Consider the following 13,988-nt stretch of genomic DNA (forward strand, 5'->3'; position numbering starts at 1 on the left):
AGAAATTATTTTTAGCTTGAGTAAAGATAACATTCTTCAATCTATTGATACTATCATATGTCTGTTAAGTAATGATTAATTGTCATCTTATTCAAATTTTATTCTCATTCAAATGATATTCATCAATTCTTTCGCAAAAGAAAGGCTTTAACATACATTTAAATTTTTTGAAACAAATTGATAACAAAGAAAAAGAAATCAATGAATTCATAATTATGAATTTATTAATGGCTTTAGAGATTTTCTTCCTAAGGATAACTCACAAAAATCACATTATCTTTTTGAAAAAATGTTTAAAGAAAATTTGATTGATCTTTTGTTATTTCAAAAAAAAGAAGAACCATTAAATTTTTTCATCACAAATCTTTTGAAGAATTAGAAAAATTCTTTAATAAATATTTTAGATTTTATACTTGTTCATTTGGAAATGAGTTTTTAGATAATTATGAAGAACTTTCAAAGAAGAATGATTGGGAACTACAAAAACAAATAATTAGAGAAGGACATAATCCGAATAACTTATTTAATGAATGGATAAGAAGATGCAAGCCTTAAGGCTTTAGCCGCACTTTTCAATTGCACTTCTTTCGAAAGAACAAAATATCCAGAATAAAAAACGATTAAATTTTTGTCATTTCAGGTAACGATAGATTGGCTGTTTGTTGTCTTCTTTTATTCAATAAAATTTCATATTTTATCTAAAAGAGATGTTGAGTTTGTTCAAATTCAGCCTCTTTTCGAAAAACAACATGAGATTTTTAAAAAAAATCCCTGCAATTTTTTTAACGAAAAATCTCAGATGGTCTGCCAAAAAAGAGTGCAACATATTATAACAAAGCGAAGAATCTTCAAACTCAATTTTTTCCAAATAGAAATTTAACGAAAAATCAAATGTTTACAGTATTTGTTTTAAATCTTGTGAACATGATTATGCCTTAGAGAATTAATCAAAGGCAAATCATCAAAAGATCCAGTGCTGATAGGATGGAATATATATGAATTTCGATTATCCTGTTCGAAATTGTTATTTGTTAGGCCAAAAGAAAACATATCAGCACCAAGAAGAGTACTTATTGGTGGCAATGTTGTTTTCTCGTTTTTCCTTAATTCGTTTATCCAAGGAGCATCATAAGTATGTATACTAAATTTGTTATTCCTATTTTTCTTACTCCTTAAAGCAACTATATCTTCTTGTTTTCCGAGTTCACCAACGAAGTCTCTTACAAATTCTTTTATAGATGGCCAATGCATACAAAACCATCCTTTCATTCCTGCTTTTGTTCTCCAAGCAGCACGATCAGTTGATATGTTGAACTTTTGACAAACAGCTTTTTGTATGTGTCTCATGAATTTTGCTTCTTTTAAGTTGTGAGATAAGAATGCATCCATAACTTCAGGTAGATATTCACCATATAAAACCATCCTTTCGATCACTATATCCTTTTCTTTTTTACCTCTTTTATTTCTTTTTGACATAGGATCTTGAACTGGAATCATAACTAAAATGGGCGTGGGTTGGTTATCCTCAAAATAGTTGTAATATTCTCAATTTCATGAATCACAACCGCATCCATACAAATCTTTGTCCAAACTATTGAAACACTTAAAAAGTTGAAATATCGACATCGTTTTGGAAATATTTATTCAAAAGTTTAGACGGTTATGGCCGGTCATTGGAACAGTTTTCTTGGATTATTGGCAGATTCTAAAGTTTGATAGTTTTAGAAATATGTCCTCTAATGAAATGAACTGATCGTACACATTTCAACGTTCAAAGAAAAGACATTGGTGAAGATATCTCAAAGGCAAAATTTATAAACAATATGAAGACACAAATACAAACATTTCATTCATTGATCCTATTTTTCATGTGGAGAAGGCCCTCCGTTCGGTGGCTTTTGTATGGGAGGAAGTTGTGTCTTTTTCTTTGCTTTACTGTTTTTCATAACTTCATTTCCATACACTAACACATATTTGTTGCTGCCCCTGCTTATTCCTGCTATACTCCCAGGAGGCGTTCCTAATAACCTTGCAACGTCTCCTTCTGTGATCATTCCAGTAACTTTTTGAACTGGTCTTCCGCATAACAAACAACTGATTCCAAGCCTTCCTCCAGCAGTTTCGTTTGCATTCCCTATTTCAATGCTGTTTAGCTTTTCCATCATCGCTTGCAAATCATTTCTTGATACAAGATTTTTCAAAAAATCTTTTAACATTGAGATTTGTTTTTCAACACCATCAATTGATGATTGAAAGTTTTTGGAAACTTGTTTAACAACAGCGAGTGGAGCAAAACTTGTCATATCTTCAACTTCTTTTGGAGTAAGTCCGAGAAGTCTTTGGTTGAATTCGAACCTAACTTGGTTTAGCATTTCTCGTAAAGTTTCATCTCCTTTTCCCATATGAGTAAATTTCATTAATTTTTCTGTTTTATTTCCAAGATCTTCTATTTCATCTAATATCCAATTTATTGTTTCTTCTATTTTGTTAATTTCATCAATATTGGCATTAATAATGTTATTTCCTTCATTACAATGGGTTTCGTTTTCATTATTTAACGGTTTTCGATCGCGATCTAAACGGTCGTCTGCTATTTTAATATTTGGAACATCTAAAATTATTTTTGGAATCATTTTATTTTTTGATTGAGTTGTTTCAATTTGTTTATCATTTCCTTCATTTTGATTATTATATTGCTGATTATTTTCAATGTTATTAATTTCTTTTTTATTATTAATTTCTATATTATTATTTAATTGCTTTGTGTTATCTTTTTCAGTAATTTTTCCTTTTTCATTTTTAACATTTTGAAAGTTTTCATTTCTGAAATTATTTAAATTGTCGTTTTTAATATTATTTTCATTTTTGATATTTTCTATTTTAGAATTTTTATCATTATCATCTTTAACAATTTCTTCTTCATTTTCTTCATTTTTATCTTTAGGAACATTTGGTGGTGGTGACAAACGATATATTATTGTTTTTCCACCATCATAGTTATTATTATTATTTTTATTATTATTCGTATTAAATCTATGATTAAACGAATGTGAATTTGAGTTTGATTTTGTTTCATTATTTATATATTTACCAAAACTTGAAGATGATGATGAATTAATATTATTTTTCGTTAGTTCTGTAATGAGTTTGTTTTGTTTCATAATTTGTTGTTGAAGTTCTTTTTGCGCTTCTTTTAACATTTGAATTTCGGCTTGAAATTGATCAAATTGATTTGATTGTCCTTTATTAATGTTTTTAGTTGATGATTCATTTACATTAATTATTTGTTTTTGGTTATGGTGAGTTTTTGGTGAACTTTTAAATGATGATTTTTGTGCTGTTGTTTTAAGATGTTTCGGAGTTTGTTCATTTTTTTGTTTTGTGCTTTGATCACTTTTTTGTTTGAAGTTTTGTTCGTTTTTTGATTTTGGAATTTGTTCGTTTTGTTGATCATTCAAATGATCAACGTCTTTTTCATTAATGAGATTACATACAATTGATTCAACAGATTGAATTCGTTTAGAGTTCGATGTTTGAATTTTATCCATTTCATTGATTCTATTTTTAATATGTTCAATGGAATCTGTAATTGATGTTGGATCTAAACTTTGATTAACTTCTCTTATTGTTACGGGGTTTGTGGATATTTTGACGTCTTGTGGTGTTCCTCCTTCTAATTTATTGATTCTTGATAAAAGAGTATTATATCGATCTAAACTTATGTATTGTTTTTTTAGATTATCAATTGTTTTTGTTGACTGTGAAATTTGATCATTCACATGATTACTAATTTCATTCTTTGTTTTTTGATTATTTACTTCGATTTCTTTTTTAAGATTATTGATTCGCTTATCCATTTCATCATATATGTTTTCTTCTATAAGCATTGGATCTGCTTTTTGAACTTCCGGGGCAGAGTTTATTCGATCAATTTGTTCAGATAATTTTTCTATTTTTTGTTCTAATTTATCAAATTCATTTTTTTCATTAATTTCAATGATTTTTTTATTTAATTCATCAATCTTGAAGAAAAGTTCAGAAAGGATATCTTGCACTTGCCTATAATCAATACTAACATTTAATAAATGATCTTCGATTTGTTCTTCTTCTTCAAACTCATCCATAACGAATATCCGTTATGGAAAATTGAATTGAAAAAAATGTGCCAATTATTTTAATTCAAAATAATCAGTCAAGAGGCAAAAAACACTGAACAAAAGATGAGCGCTGAGGAACTTAAAGGAAAACTAAATCTCATAGACGAGGTCACATCTCTTTCAATGGCTCAACTCGAAAATAAGTCCATGTATTATTCTGTTGATTGGGAAATTGGAATGAGTGTTGGTAATAGTGCAGGTGATCAAAGCCCTTCTCCATTTGTTTCCCTGGTGTTCAAAGGTGTTGATAGGAATGGAAACTTTTTATCATATCCAATCACAATGTCAATTCCACAATTCAATGATTTTGTGCAAAATGTTCAAAGAATGCAAAAATCTCTTTCTCAGTTTAATTAACCAACTGGTATTTTATAAAAGTACTTATAAGACTTACTTTACTCAATTTTTTTTTTGAGAAATTAGACATTTTATTAAAAAAAGTGCTTATCGACCGTTAACGCAATAAATGGACGATAGTTTCCTTCTAACCTCAAAAGGAATTCCATATGTTTTTGAAACAGCGCCTTTAACACCTGCTCCACAGATAAAACGAAAGAAATCAAGAATTTCTCTAGAAACTTTACAGAAACAAATCGAATCATTGTCAAAAGAAATTGAAGAAATTTCAACAGAAAATGCTCAACTAAGAAACGAACGAATACAAATTGTCAATGATATTGAAGCCAAGACTAAAGCATATAATAATGTAATTGATAATTACTCATCAACAAATGAAGATATTGAAAATCAAAATAATGACCTTAAAGTTATTATTCAACAGCAACAATCTTTAATTCAGCAAATTATACCTTTATTTTCTGAATTACTTAATGGCGGATATAATCTCAAAAAAGTCGAAGGACTTGAATATGAGTATCTGCTTCAACTCACAGGATTAACTGAACCAGAAAGCACATATCAAGATACACATAAAGATCGACATGTATTAAAAATCGTTACTCATAATAGTTATTTTTATGGGTGTAAAACAAACAACGATTTCATTAACAGATGTAAACAACTTGTTCAAGAAGTGAATAATAAAGCGAAAGAAGAGGAAGAACAAATTAATTATGAAAAAGAATTAATTCTTTTACAACAAAGAAATGCTGAAACACATGCAAAACTTTCCCTTCAGATCGAACAATTAAATAGAGAAAGAGAAAAATTGCTGAAACAAATCGAAGAGTTGAAAAAGACTAAAAATAAACCAAAAACAAATACATCAAATCTCCAAAGAATAAAAAGAATTAAAGTGTAGACAAAATAATAAAAATTATAGAACAGTTTAATTTTATTTTTACATACAATGTGTTGTTTAAATTCATTTAAAATCATCATAAATTTCATTTTCCAGATTAAAATCATCGAAATCATCATTTTCAGATTCAGATTTTGTATCTTTAACACTCATTTCTGGTGTAATTTCACTTCCTTTATTGTCTTCTGATAATTCGCTTTGATGATCAGATTTATTTGATATGCTATTGTTAGAATGTTCTTCAAAATCATGTTCCAATTTATCACTTTGAAAATTTATTGAATTTTGTTGTAAATTATTATCTTCTTCATTATTGTCACTAGGTCCTTTACAAGATTTTAAAACTTTTGTATCACTTGAAATATATTTAATAATTTTTGATTTAATGGATTTTACAAAATCATTTTTAGCATTAGCTAATACATCTTCTATCTTTTTTGTGTAATCTGTTTGAATTAGATTGATTATCTCTTGTTCATCAAGTTTATTTTTGTTTTTGTCTTCCATTTTTTCACTCAAAAAAATTAACAGTCACTGTCAATAATATAAACGAAACAGACATAATCAATAATTGAATGGATCTAACCAAACTTATGAAGGTAAAATATCAACAAATCCTTCATTTCCTAAGATTTACGATTGTATTATTATCTTGCGTTCTTGCTTTTTGTATTAGAACGTTTTCAAACATTGTTGGTGAACCATATATTCATGAGTTTGATCCACATTTCAATTGGCGTTGCACTCAATATATCAATGAACATGGTTTGTACGAGTTCCTTGGATGGTTTGATAATATTTCATGGTATCCTCAAGGACGTCCAGTTGGTGAAACAGCATATCCAGGTTTAATGTATACATCAGCCATCATTAAATGGACTCTTCAAAAAATGCACATTATGATTGATCTTCTTGATATTTGCGTATTTACTGGTCCTGTTTTTGCTGTTCTTTCAACACTTTTAGCATTTCTCTTTGGACAATTAATCAAAGATTCCTCATTAGGTTGTTTATTTGCCGCTATTACATCCTTTATTCCAGGTATGATTTCCCGTTCGATGGCAGGTTCTTATGATTATGAATGTATTTCCTTATTCATATTAGTTGGTTGTTTATACACATTTGTATTAGCACTTAAGACAGGCTCTATATTCATGTCTGTCTTTTCAGGTCTTTTCTATGGTTATATGTCACTTACATGGGGTGGTTATGTATTTATTTCCAATTGTATCCCATTATTTACAGCCGGCCTTGTAGCTCTTGGTCATTATTCATGGCGTCTTCACATCTCATATTCTATCTGGGCAATTGTTGGCACTTTAATTTCTGCCTCAGTTCCATTCATTGGAGATAAAGTACTCAAAAAGCCGGAGCACTTTGCACTTTTGGGAACGTTTATTGTATTACAAATATGGGGACTTTTCACGTGGATTAAGAAAATCCTTTCACCGCCATCATACAACACCACTGTTGTTACATCCCTTATGTCCATGCCTATTCTTTTACTTCTTTTCATTACCGTTGGTATTTCCACCGGAATTCTTGGAGGCTTTAGTGGTCGATTGATGCAAATGTTTGATCCATCATATGCAACGAAGAACATTCCAATTATTGCATCTGTTGCCGAACATCAGCCATCATCATGGGGCATGTATTTCATGGATTGTGGATTTTTAATTCTCTTATTCCCTGTTGGCTGTTATTTCATCTTACGTTCTGGTTTAAGTGAACATACTGAAGGACTTTTCCTATTATTAATCTATGGAATGTCGACATTATATTTTGCTTCTATTATGGTTCGTTTAGTATTAGTGTTTACTCCATCAATGGTCTTTGTTGTTTCATATGGCATCCAAAAAGTATTACGGAAATCATTCCGTAGTACATCCACAGTATCATATTTCATTCGCTTCACAATATTTATCACGTTAGTATTCACTGTCTTACATTCAGTTTGGTTTAGTGCGTATGGATATTCTGGTGATCACATCCATTTCTATGTGCGTACCGCGTTAGGCCCAGAAATGAGTGATGATTATCGCGAAGCATATCGATGGTTATACACTAACACGCAAAGAGATGAACGCGTAATGAGTTGGTGGGATTATGGATATCAAATCACATCTATGGGAGGACGCGGATGTATGGCTGATGGTAACACTAATAACTTTACGCACATTGGTATCATTGGAATGACAATGAGTTCTCCGGAGCCTGTTGCATGGCGTCTTGCGCGTTTGATGGATGCGAATTATATGTTAGTAATATTCGGTGGCGCTTCGGGTTATGATGGCGATGATATTAATAAGTTCTTATGGATGCCGAGAATCGCAAATCAAACATTCACAAACATTAGCGGCGATATGTACACACCAAGAAATCAAGGTAATATAGTGACGCCAACTGCAACACATAATATGACGCAATCAATGATGTATAAGTTTTGTTATTATAACTTTAATAGGTTCCAATTCCACCCGTCAATTCCAAAAGGTACAGATATGATGAGATACGGAGAGGTGAAGGATATAAACTTCCACTTGTATTCCTTCCAAGAAGCTTTCACTTCTAAAAATTGGATAGTGAGAATTTATAAGGTGTTGGATGACCCGTTGTGGAACCGAGTTTATTAAAAGAGTTCTTTGAAATAATTTTTAATTTGTGATGTTAACGGAAAATATATTTGATGACTTAATGTGTAAGAATTGTAAATTGAGAAAAAGGAAGTAAAATGATTCATATGAATTCAAAAATATTAGATGTATTTGAGCATTTTCTTCTTCAAAAAATCTCTCAAGAGTCAAAATATCTTCTCAACAACATGATTAAATTTAATTTAATTCATCTAATTAATGATACGAAAAATTGCATCCACATATCAAAGAATGATTTGTTGCTTCGTAAAAAATTGGTTGAAGAAGGAGTTAATCCGAATGAAATTACAAAAATAATTCTAAATGATGAAATATAAAAACTTCAAAAAATATCATCACAAAATGATTTTAATCAAACAATTAAATCATCAGTGTACAAAAAATATTCATTTGTGAATAAAGAATATTGAGTTACATTAATTGATTATGCAGTATTTTTTAGTTCTGGTAAATGTTTCCTTCTAAATGGTACAAAAGGAAATAAAAGATAGGTAAATATGTAGTTGCATGTGGAAATAAAGAAATTTCATGCGAACGAAATCATTCCAAATTTATCGGATTGTATAAAGCAGAAATTAAATTTCATCGAAATGATATCATTAAATTGGAAGAAAATGATTAAAATATTGAAAGTAAAGATTGGTACAGTGAAAGTATTGAAGAACATTTTTATAAAATGAATGATAAGAAGAAATAGTAAAATTACTCTTTAAGGAGAAGGAACCAATAGTGATATCGCAAATATATGTATTTGCCTTACATAAAATTTATTTTGATACTTTGAAAAAATTCAAAATAAAATTTGGAAATTATTTAAATGATTTGAAACAGCAATTATATATGCACCTAAAAGTGTTGAATTACTTCTTGAGCAAAAAGGAATTGATGAAAAAACAACATATATGATTATTTTATAGTACCGATATTAGACCATAGCAAATTCACTCGAATATTTAAATATGAAAAAAATTACATTATGTAGCATTTAAAAGAAAAAACAACTTAAAAAATTTATTGAAGATAAAAATCAAAGTTCTTTTTCTTGCTCTTCTTCTTTAAAGTAACTCCTAATAGAAGTGAGCAATTCCTTGAATGGAACATTTCCTGGTATTTGTTTTGTTGATCCATTTTTAGATAATAAAACGGTTTCATTGCGAGCGATGTGAAACTGCTTGAAAGCTGATGTTTCATTAGTAAATCCTATGTGAATGCGTGAATCATTCGAATCATTCGAATCATGGAAATTGCAACCAATCGATAACCAATAAATTGGAATTTCACCAGAGTCAACAAATAAAATGGCCGCACTTTCACCATTGGAGATCCATGATGCGTCAGGTGTTTCACTATAATTGGGAAGATATGCCTTTGATGCTTTAATGAATGCAGATTCATTGCGGTATAAATTGAGGTAATGTGCAACTCCATGCGAATGGAAAATACGATATGAGGGAAGAGTGTTGATTTGGAAGCGTGGGGTAACATCACGATATTTAGAAATGTCAACTGCACCAAATGTCACCATTCCTTCAAGTTTTTTCGCAGCTATATTGAAACCTGGAAGTGAAGATTGACGAACTGGTCCCATTCCTGCATGGAAGCAAACAAAAATAACAGAACTATTACTACGTTTATCAACAATTTCTGAAAAATTAGATTCCGTTAGTTCAAGAACAGGGCTTTTAAAATATCTCCCAAATGCGCATAGATTTAACAGTATGTGCAAAAACATATAATTTTTATGTTTCCGTTATTTAAGTGAGGAGTTAATTGTAAAACGTCAAATCGTTGTAATTCATTTTTGAATATATTTTAATCGTCTGGGTTCCAAATATTTGGAACGTTGGGTGATCGTTTTTACGGTTTTTCTCGGATTGCAACACAGGTGATGTGTTAGATTAAAAGTGAGATAATCCATTGAAATAAGTGATCACTTTAATTGAAAACGTTGAACTTAAAAATGGCCGGCTAAATTTAATCATTTAATGTTATCCTGCCTCAAGAACTTTAATCGCGGATTTTTCAGCATGCCATATTACCCACTTGCAGACGTTTTTCAAACTAAGAAGGGATATGAAATTCAAATGGAATTACCTGGCGTAAAGAAAGATGATATTACTATCGATTTAGATCAAGGGATATTAAATATTACGGCTACCAAGAAGCTTAAGAAAGATGAAAGTGTAAAACAAATCCACACTGAAATTGAATATGGAACAATTTCAAGAGAATTTAATCTTCCTTCAAACGTTGAAACCGAAGGAATGGAAGCTGTTCTTAAAGACGGTGTTTTGACATTGTCAATTCCAAGAAAAGAAAAGTCAAAGGTTGAAGTAAAGATTCTCTGAACATAAATTTGTTTTTCATTTTTTTAAATATTCCATCATTAAATTGAACATATAAAATAAACTTATGTCTGCAGGAATGAATCCATATGAATATGAAAAAGTGGATATTTATTTGTTTTATTTGATATTTATTTTAATAATTTATTATTTAAAAAAATATTTGGAAATTATTTAAATTATTTTATACAGCACTTATTTTAGCATCTGAAAGAGGTTATACAGAAATAGTTAAATTACTTCTTGAATAAGAAGGAATTGATGATAATACCAAAAATATTTATTTGTTTTATTTTATGTTTATTTTAATAATTTAATGTTTCAAAATAATATTTGGAAATTATTTAATACAGCACTTATATGTGCATCTGAAAATGGACATATAGAAATAGTTAAATTACTTCTTTCATTGCTACCTGAAATCAAAAAAACGGCAACACATTTTTTAAAAAGTGACTACACAAAAACTCCATCGGAGCGGTTATTATCGTAATCACAAAAAGTTGTTATCATATAAAGTCACTTTTTTCATTCTTCGATTAAAACATACTATAATTAATGTTTCGTTTGATTTTTGGAAGCTCTTTCCACCGCATGAGTAGAAACATTATTTCTATTTTTAAAAATTTGTAATAAAAATGAAAATAAATGAAGATAAGTTCTTAACCCGAAGGACCACGGTATTTCACTAATTTTGTTGTCATATTTGAGAGATATAGTTGCCACATTTGAATGATATACAATTTAATTGACTAAGTTGAAAATTGTTTGGTTATTTTTTTAAAAATTAGCACTTTTGTATTTGTGATTTAACATTTTGCAAAAAATTAAAAAAAAAGTATAGTTAAATTAATTTGAAAAACTAATGTTAAAGTTATTTAATGGTTATTAATATCAAATCATCGAAGGAAATTTATGGCTTTTTCTTCATTGTTGTTACTTATCATTCAAACTTGCTATCTCAAAAAAATTTAATCTTCCACTAAATTCTTTCAGAATTTTTGAATTTTTATCTTTTCTTTTTGTTTTATAGTTAAATTATTTTAATTAGTTTTATCTTTTTCTAATAGAAAAATAACTGCTTCATAAATATTATATTTTGAGAATTTTCATACACTTAAACATTCTTCATTCGTAAAATTTGATATGTTTATCTTTATTTCTTGAATTTGTTCTTTATCGTAAATAACATATTATAATGAGTGTGGTTCAGTTTGCTTATAAACGAGTATACTTTTATTAAAATAACAACACAAATAAAACGGAATGTTAGATTTACGTTATTTACATTAATATTTATGCTTCAAAACACTCATTTCAAAAATAGTTTTACAGTAAATAAACATTTTAAAATTTATTTTCATTTTTATTTATATCATTAATTTTTTGTTTATATTGAACTCATTAATTTTCTTCATCATTTATAATTTGATTTGCTTCTTGAAGTAATATTACTTTCGGTTTACTTTTTAAATAAGTTATTTTACCATTGGCACTTGTTTTTTTATTGATTGATGATTAGTTCCATGTCAATAAAGTGTAAGCGTGAGAGTTATATTCTGTGATGTTTTTTAAGCCATATGTTGTTTGATATTTATACCTCATTCTTCCTTGTATTGAATGTATTAAATATATTTGATCATATCCATTTAATATCATTACAAATATTTTAAAGTTATTTTTAAGATGATGTAATGCATTAATGTTATGTATCATCGAAATATTTTATTTCATAAGATTCATATAATATTTATAATTGTCATTACAAAATTTACTAATATCTAATATTGAAAATTATATTTGTTCAATAAATTTTTCTTCTTGAAAATCTTCAGCAAATGGATCTTCTTCAATATTTATGTTACTTATTCCAGTAGTAAATGTATTCGTCGTTTCGTTTTCATTTTGTTCTGATTCATCATTTTCATAAATTTCTTCTTTTTTATTTCGAATATGTTTCATTAATATAATTAATATAATGATAATGACTATTACTATAACGATTACACAAACAGAAATGATGATAATTGTTGTTTCATTATCGTTGTTTTGATTATCATAAACATTAGTGTAAAACATTGTAAAGAAATTGGAATAATAATTATAATAAGTCGAATAAATAACAATCGTGTAATTGTAATAAATAAATTCTGTTTCAATATATGAAAATGTCGAATTATTTATATATAATGAAAATGATTTCGTTTTTGTTTCATAAATAGTTAACGAATGTATAATTGATAATGTAATTGTTAATGTGTATGAAAATGAAAATGATAATGAAATATCACATTGAAGTGATGCAGTAAATGTATTTGAATTAGAAAATGTATTCGATTGACTAAATGAATATAATTCTGATAATGATATTGAATCTGACTGTGCATATGTATTTGATTGACTAAATGAATGCGTTGGAAGTGGTTCGCATATTCCTTCTGTGTTGTCTTTGGCAACATCTAAACTTCCAAATTTACTTCCTTTATATGTTGGATATGTGATAACACTTGTTGAAACATTATAAAATGCATTTTCACTAATTTCTGGTTCTGAATCTCCATAATAATAAATGCATTGAAGATTATAACAATTACCAAATGCTGAACTTTCAATATTTTTTATTCCATAGCCAAGTGTTAATAAAGTTAAATTAGAACATGATGAAAATGCATAACTTCCAATTGTTGTAACTGAATTTGGAATTGTAATGTTTTTGATTGATGAACACATTGAAAATGCTGAACCACCAATTTCTGTAACATTTTCTCCAATTATAATCGTAACTAAATTAGAACATGACGAAAATGCATAACCTCCAATAGATGATACTGAATTACCAAAATTAACTGAAACAACTGATGACCATTCTGAAAATGAACCACTTGGAATTGAATAAATATTTTCACTGATAATTATATATTTCACAATATTTTTATATTGAGAAATTTCATTAAATTCATTTGAATATATGATTGTAAGTGTTAAATTATCTTCATTATATATTTGATAAGAATTCATGAAAAACAGAAAAAATACAAAAATATTTTTATGTTTTTTCTTAACTTTTACTTTCAATGTATATTTGGTCGTTAATATTTTCTGAACTGAAATTGTGTTTTTCTGATAAAATTTGATATAAATAACCGGAAATATCATTGAAAAAATGATGGTTAAATGAAGTAAAACATTCAAAATGTTTGGTCCTTCTTCGTTGTAGTTTCGCATCATCAAAAAATGGGCAAATTCACGTTTTATAGGATATACATCTTCATAAGATTTGTTATATGTTTTATAAAATTTACCATTTTTGACAAATATATCAATTTCAAAGTATTTTCCCAAAATGTTTGAAAAATATGTTCTTGGAATTTTTTGTTTGTTATTAAAATTCTGATGTACAACTATTGTAGATTCATTATTTGGTATCAAATTTAAAAATAATTTGTTTATCAAAACTTTATAATTATTGTTAAATCTTTTAATTTTTTTGTTCATAATTTCATTAATTGATACATCTTCATCACATTTGAAAGTCATGCCTTTCTTGTTTGCGTGGTTTTGTATTTTTAAT

At 28.1% G+C, this 13,988-nt stretch overlaps 6 protein-coding genes across 6 annotated transcripts; 3 read left to right on the top strand and 3 right to left on the bottom strand.

Moving 5' to 3' along the window:
• Positions 1-909: 909 nt before the first annotated feature.
• On the bottom strand, positions 910-1,497 carry GO595_007888 (uncharacterized protein; the record flags this gene model as incomplete). Its single annotated transcript, XM_067921400.1, has 1 exon — positions 910-1,497. One exon carries the CDS (start codon positions 1,495-1,497, stop codon positions 910-912), a length of 588 nt encoding a protein of 195 aa, XP_067771722.1.
• Positions 1,498-1,859: 362 nt separating this feature from the next.
• GO595_007889 (uncharacterized protein) lies at positions 1,860-2,372 on the bottom strand (the record flags this gene model as incomplete). Its single annotated transcript, XM_067921403.1, has 1 exon — positions 1,860-2,372. One exon carries the CDS (start codon positions 2,370-2,372, stop codon positions 1,860-1,862), a length of 513 nt encoding a protein of 170 aa, XP_067771723.1.
• A 1,848-nt stretch (positions 2,373-4,220) lies between these two features.
• Positions 4,221-4,514, top strand: GO595_007890 (putative COMM domain containing protein 6; the record flags this gene model as incomplete). The annotated part of the gene is made up of 1 exon (XM_067921404.1): positions 4,221-4,514. One exon carries the CDS (start codon positions 4,221-4,223, stop codon positions 4,512-4,514), a length of 294 nt encoding a protein of 97 aa, XP_067771724.1.
• Positions 4,515-6,011: 1,497 nt separating this feature from the next.
• Positions 6,012-8,051, top strand: GO595_007891 (Oligosaccharyl transferase STT3 subunit family protein; the record flags this gene model as incomplete). Its single annotated transcript, XM_067921405.1, has 1 exon — positions 6,012-8,051. The coding sequence occupies one exon, from the start codon at positions 6,012-6,014 to the stop codon at positions 8,049-8,051; it is 2,040 nt and encodes a 679-aa protein (XP_067771725.1).
• Positions 8,052-9,099: 1,048 nt separating this feature from the next.
• On the bottom strand, positions 9,100-9,660 carry GO595_007892 (Thioredoxin family protein; the record flags this gene model as incomplete). Its single annotated transcript, XM_067921406.1, has 1 exon — positions 9,100-9,660. The coding sequence occupies one exon, from the start codon at positions 9,658-9,660 to the stop codon at positions 9,100-9,102; it is 561 nt and encodes a 186-aa protein (XP_067771726.1).
• A 397-nt stretch (positions 9,661-10,057) lies between these two features.
• Positions 10,058-10,420, top strand: GO595_007893 (Hsp20/alpha crystallin family protein; the record flags this gene model as incomplete). Its single annotated transcript, XM_067921407.1, has 1 exon — positions 10,058-10,420. The coding sequence occupies one exon, from the start codon at positions 10,058-10,060 to the stop codon at positions 10,418-10,420; it is 363 nt and encodes a 120-aa protein (XP_067771727.1).
• Positions 10,421-13,988: the final 3,568 nt, after the last annotated feature.

Source organism: Histomonas meleagridis, assembly GCF_020186115.1.
Source record: "Histomonas meleagridis strain 2922-C6/04-10x chromosome Unknown contig_6, whole genome shotgun sequence".
Classification (NCBI taxonomy): domain Eukaryota; phylum Parabasalia; order Tritrichomonadida; family Dientamoebidae; genus Histomonas; species Histomonas meleagridis.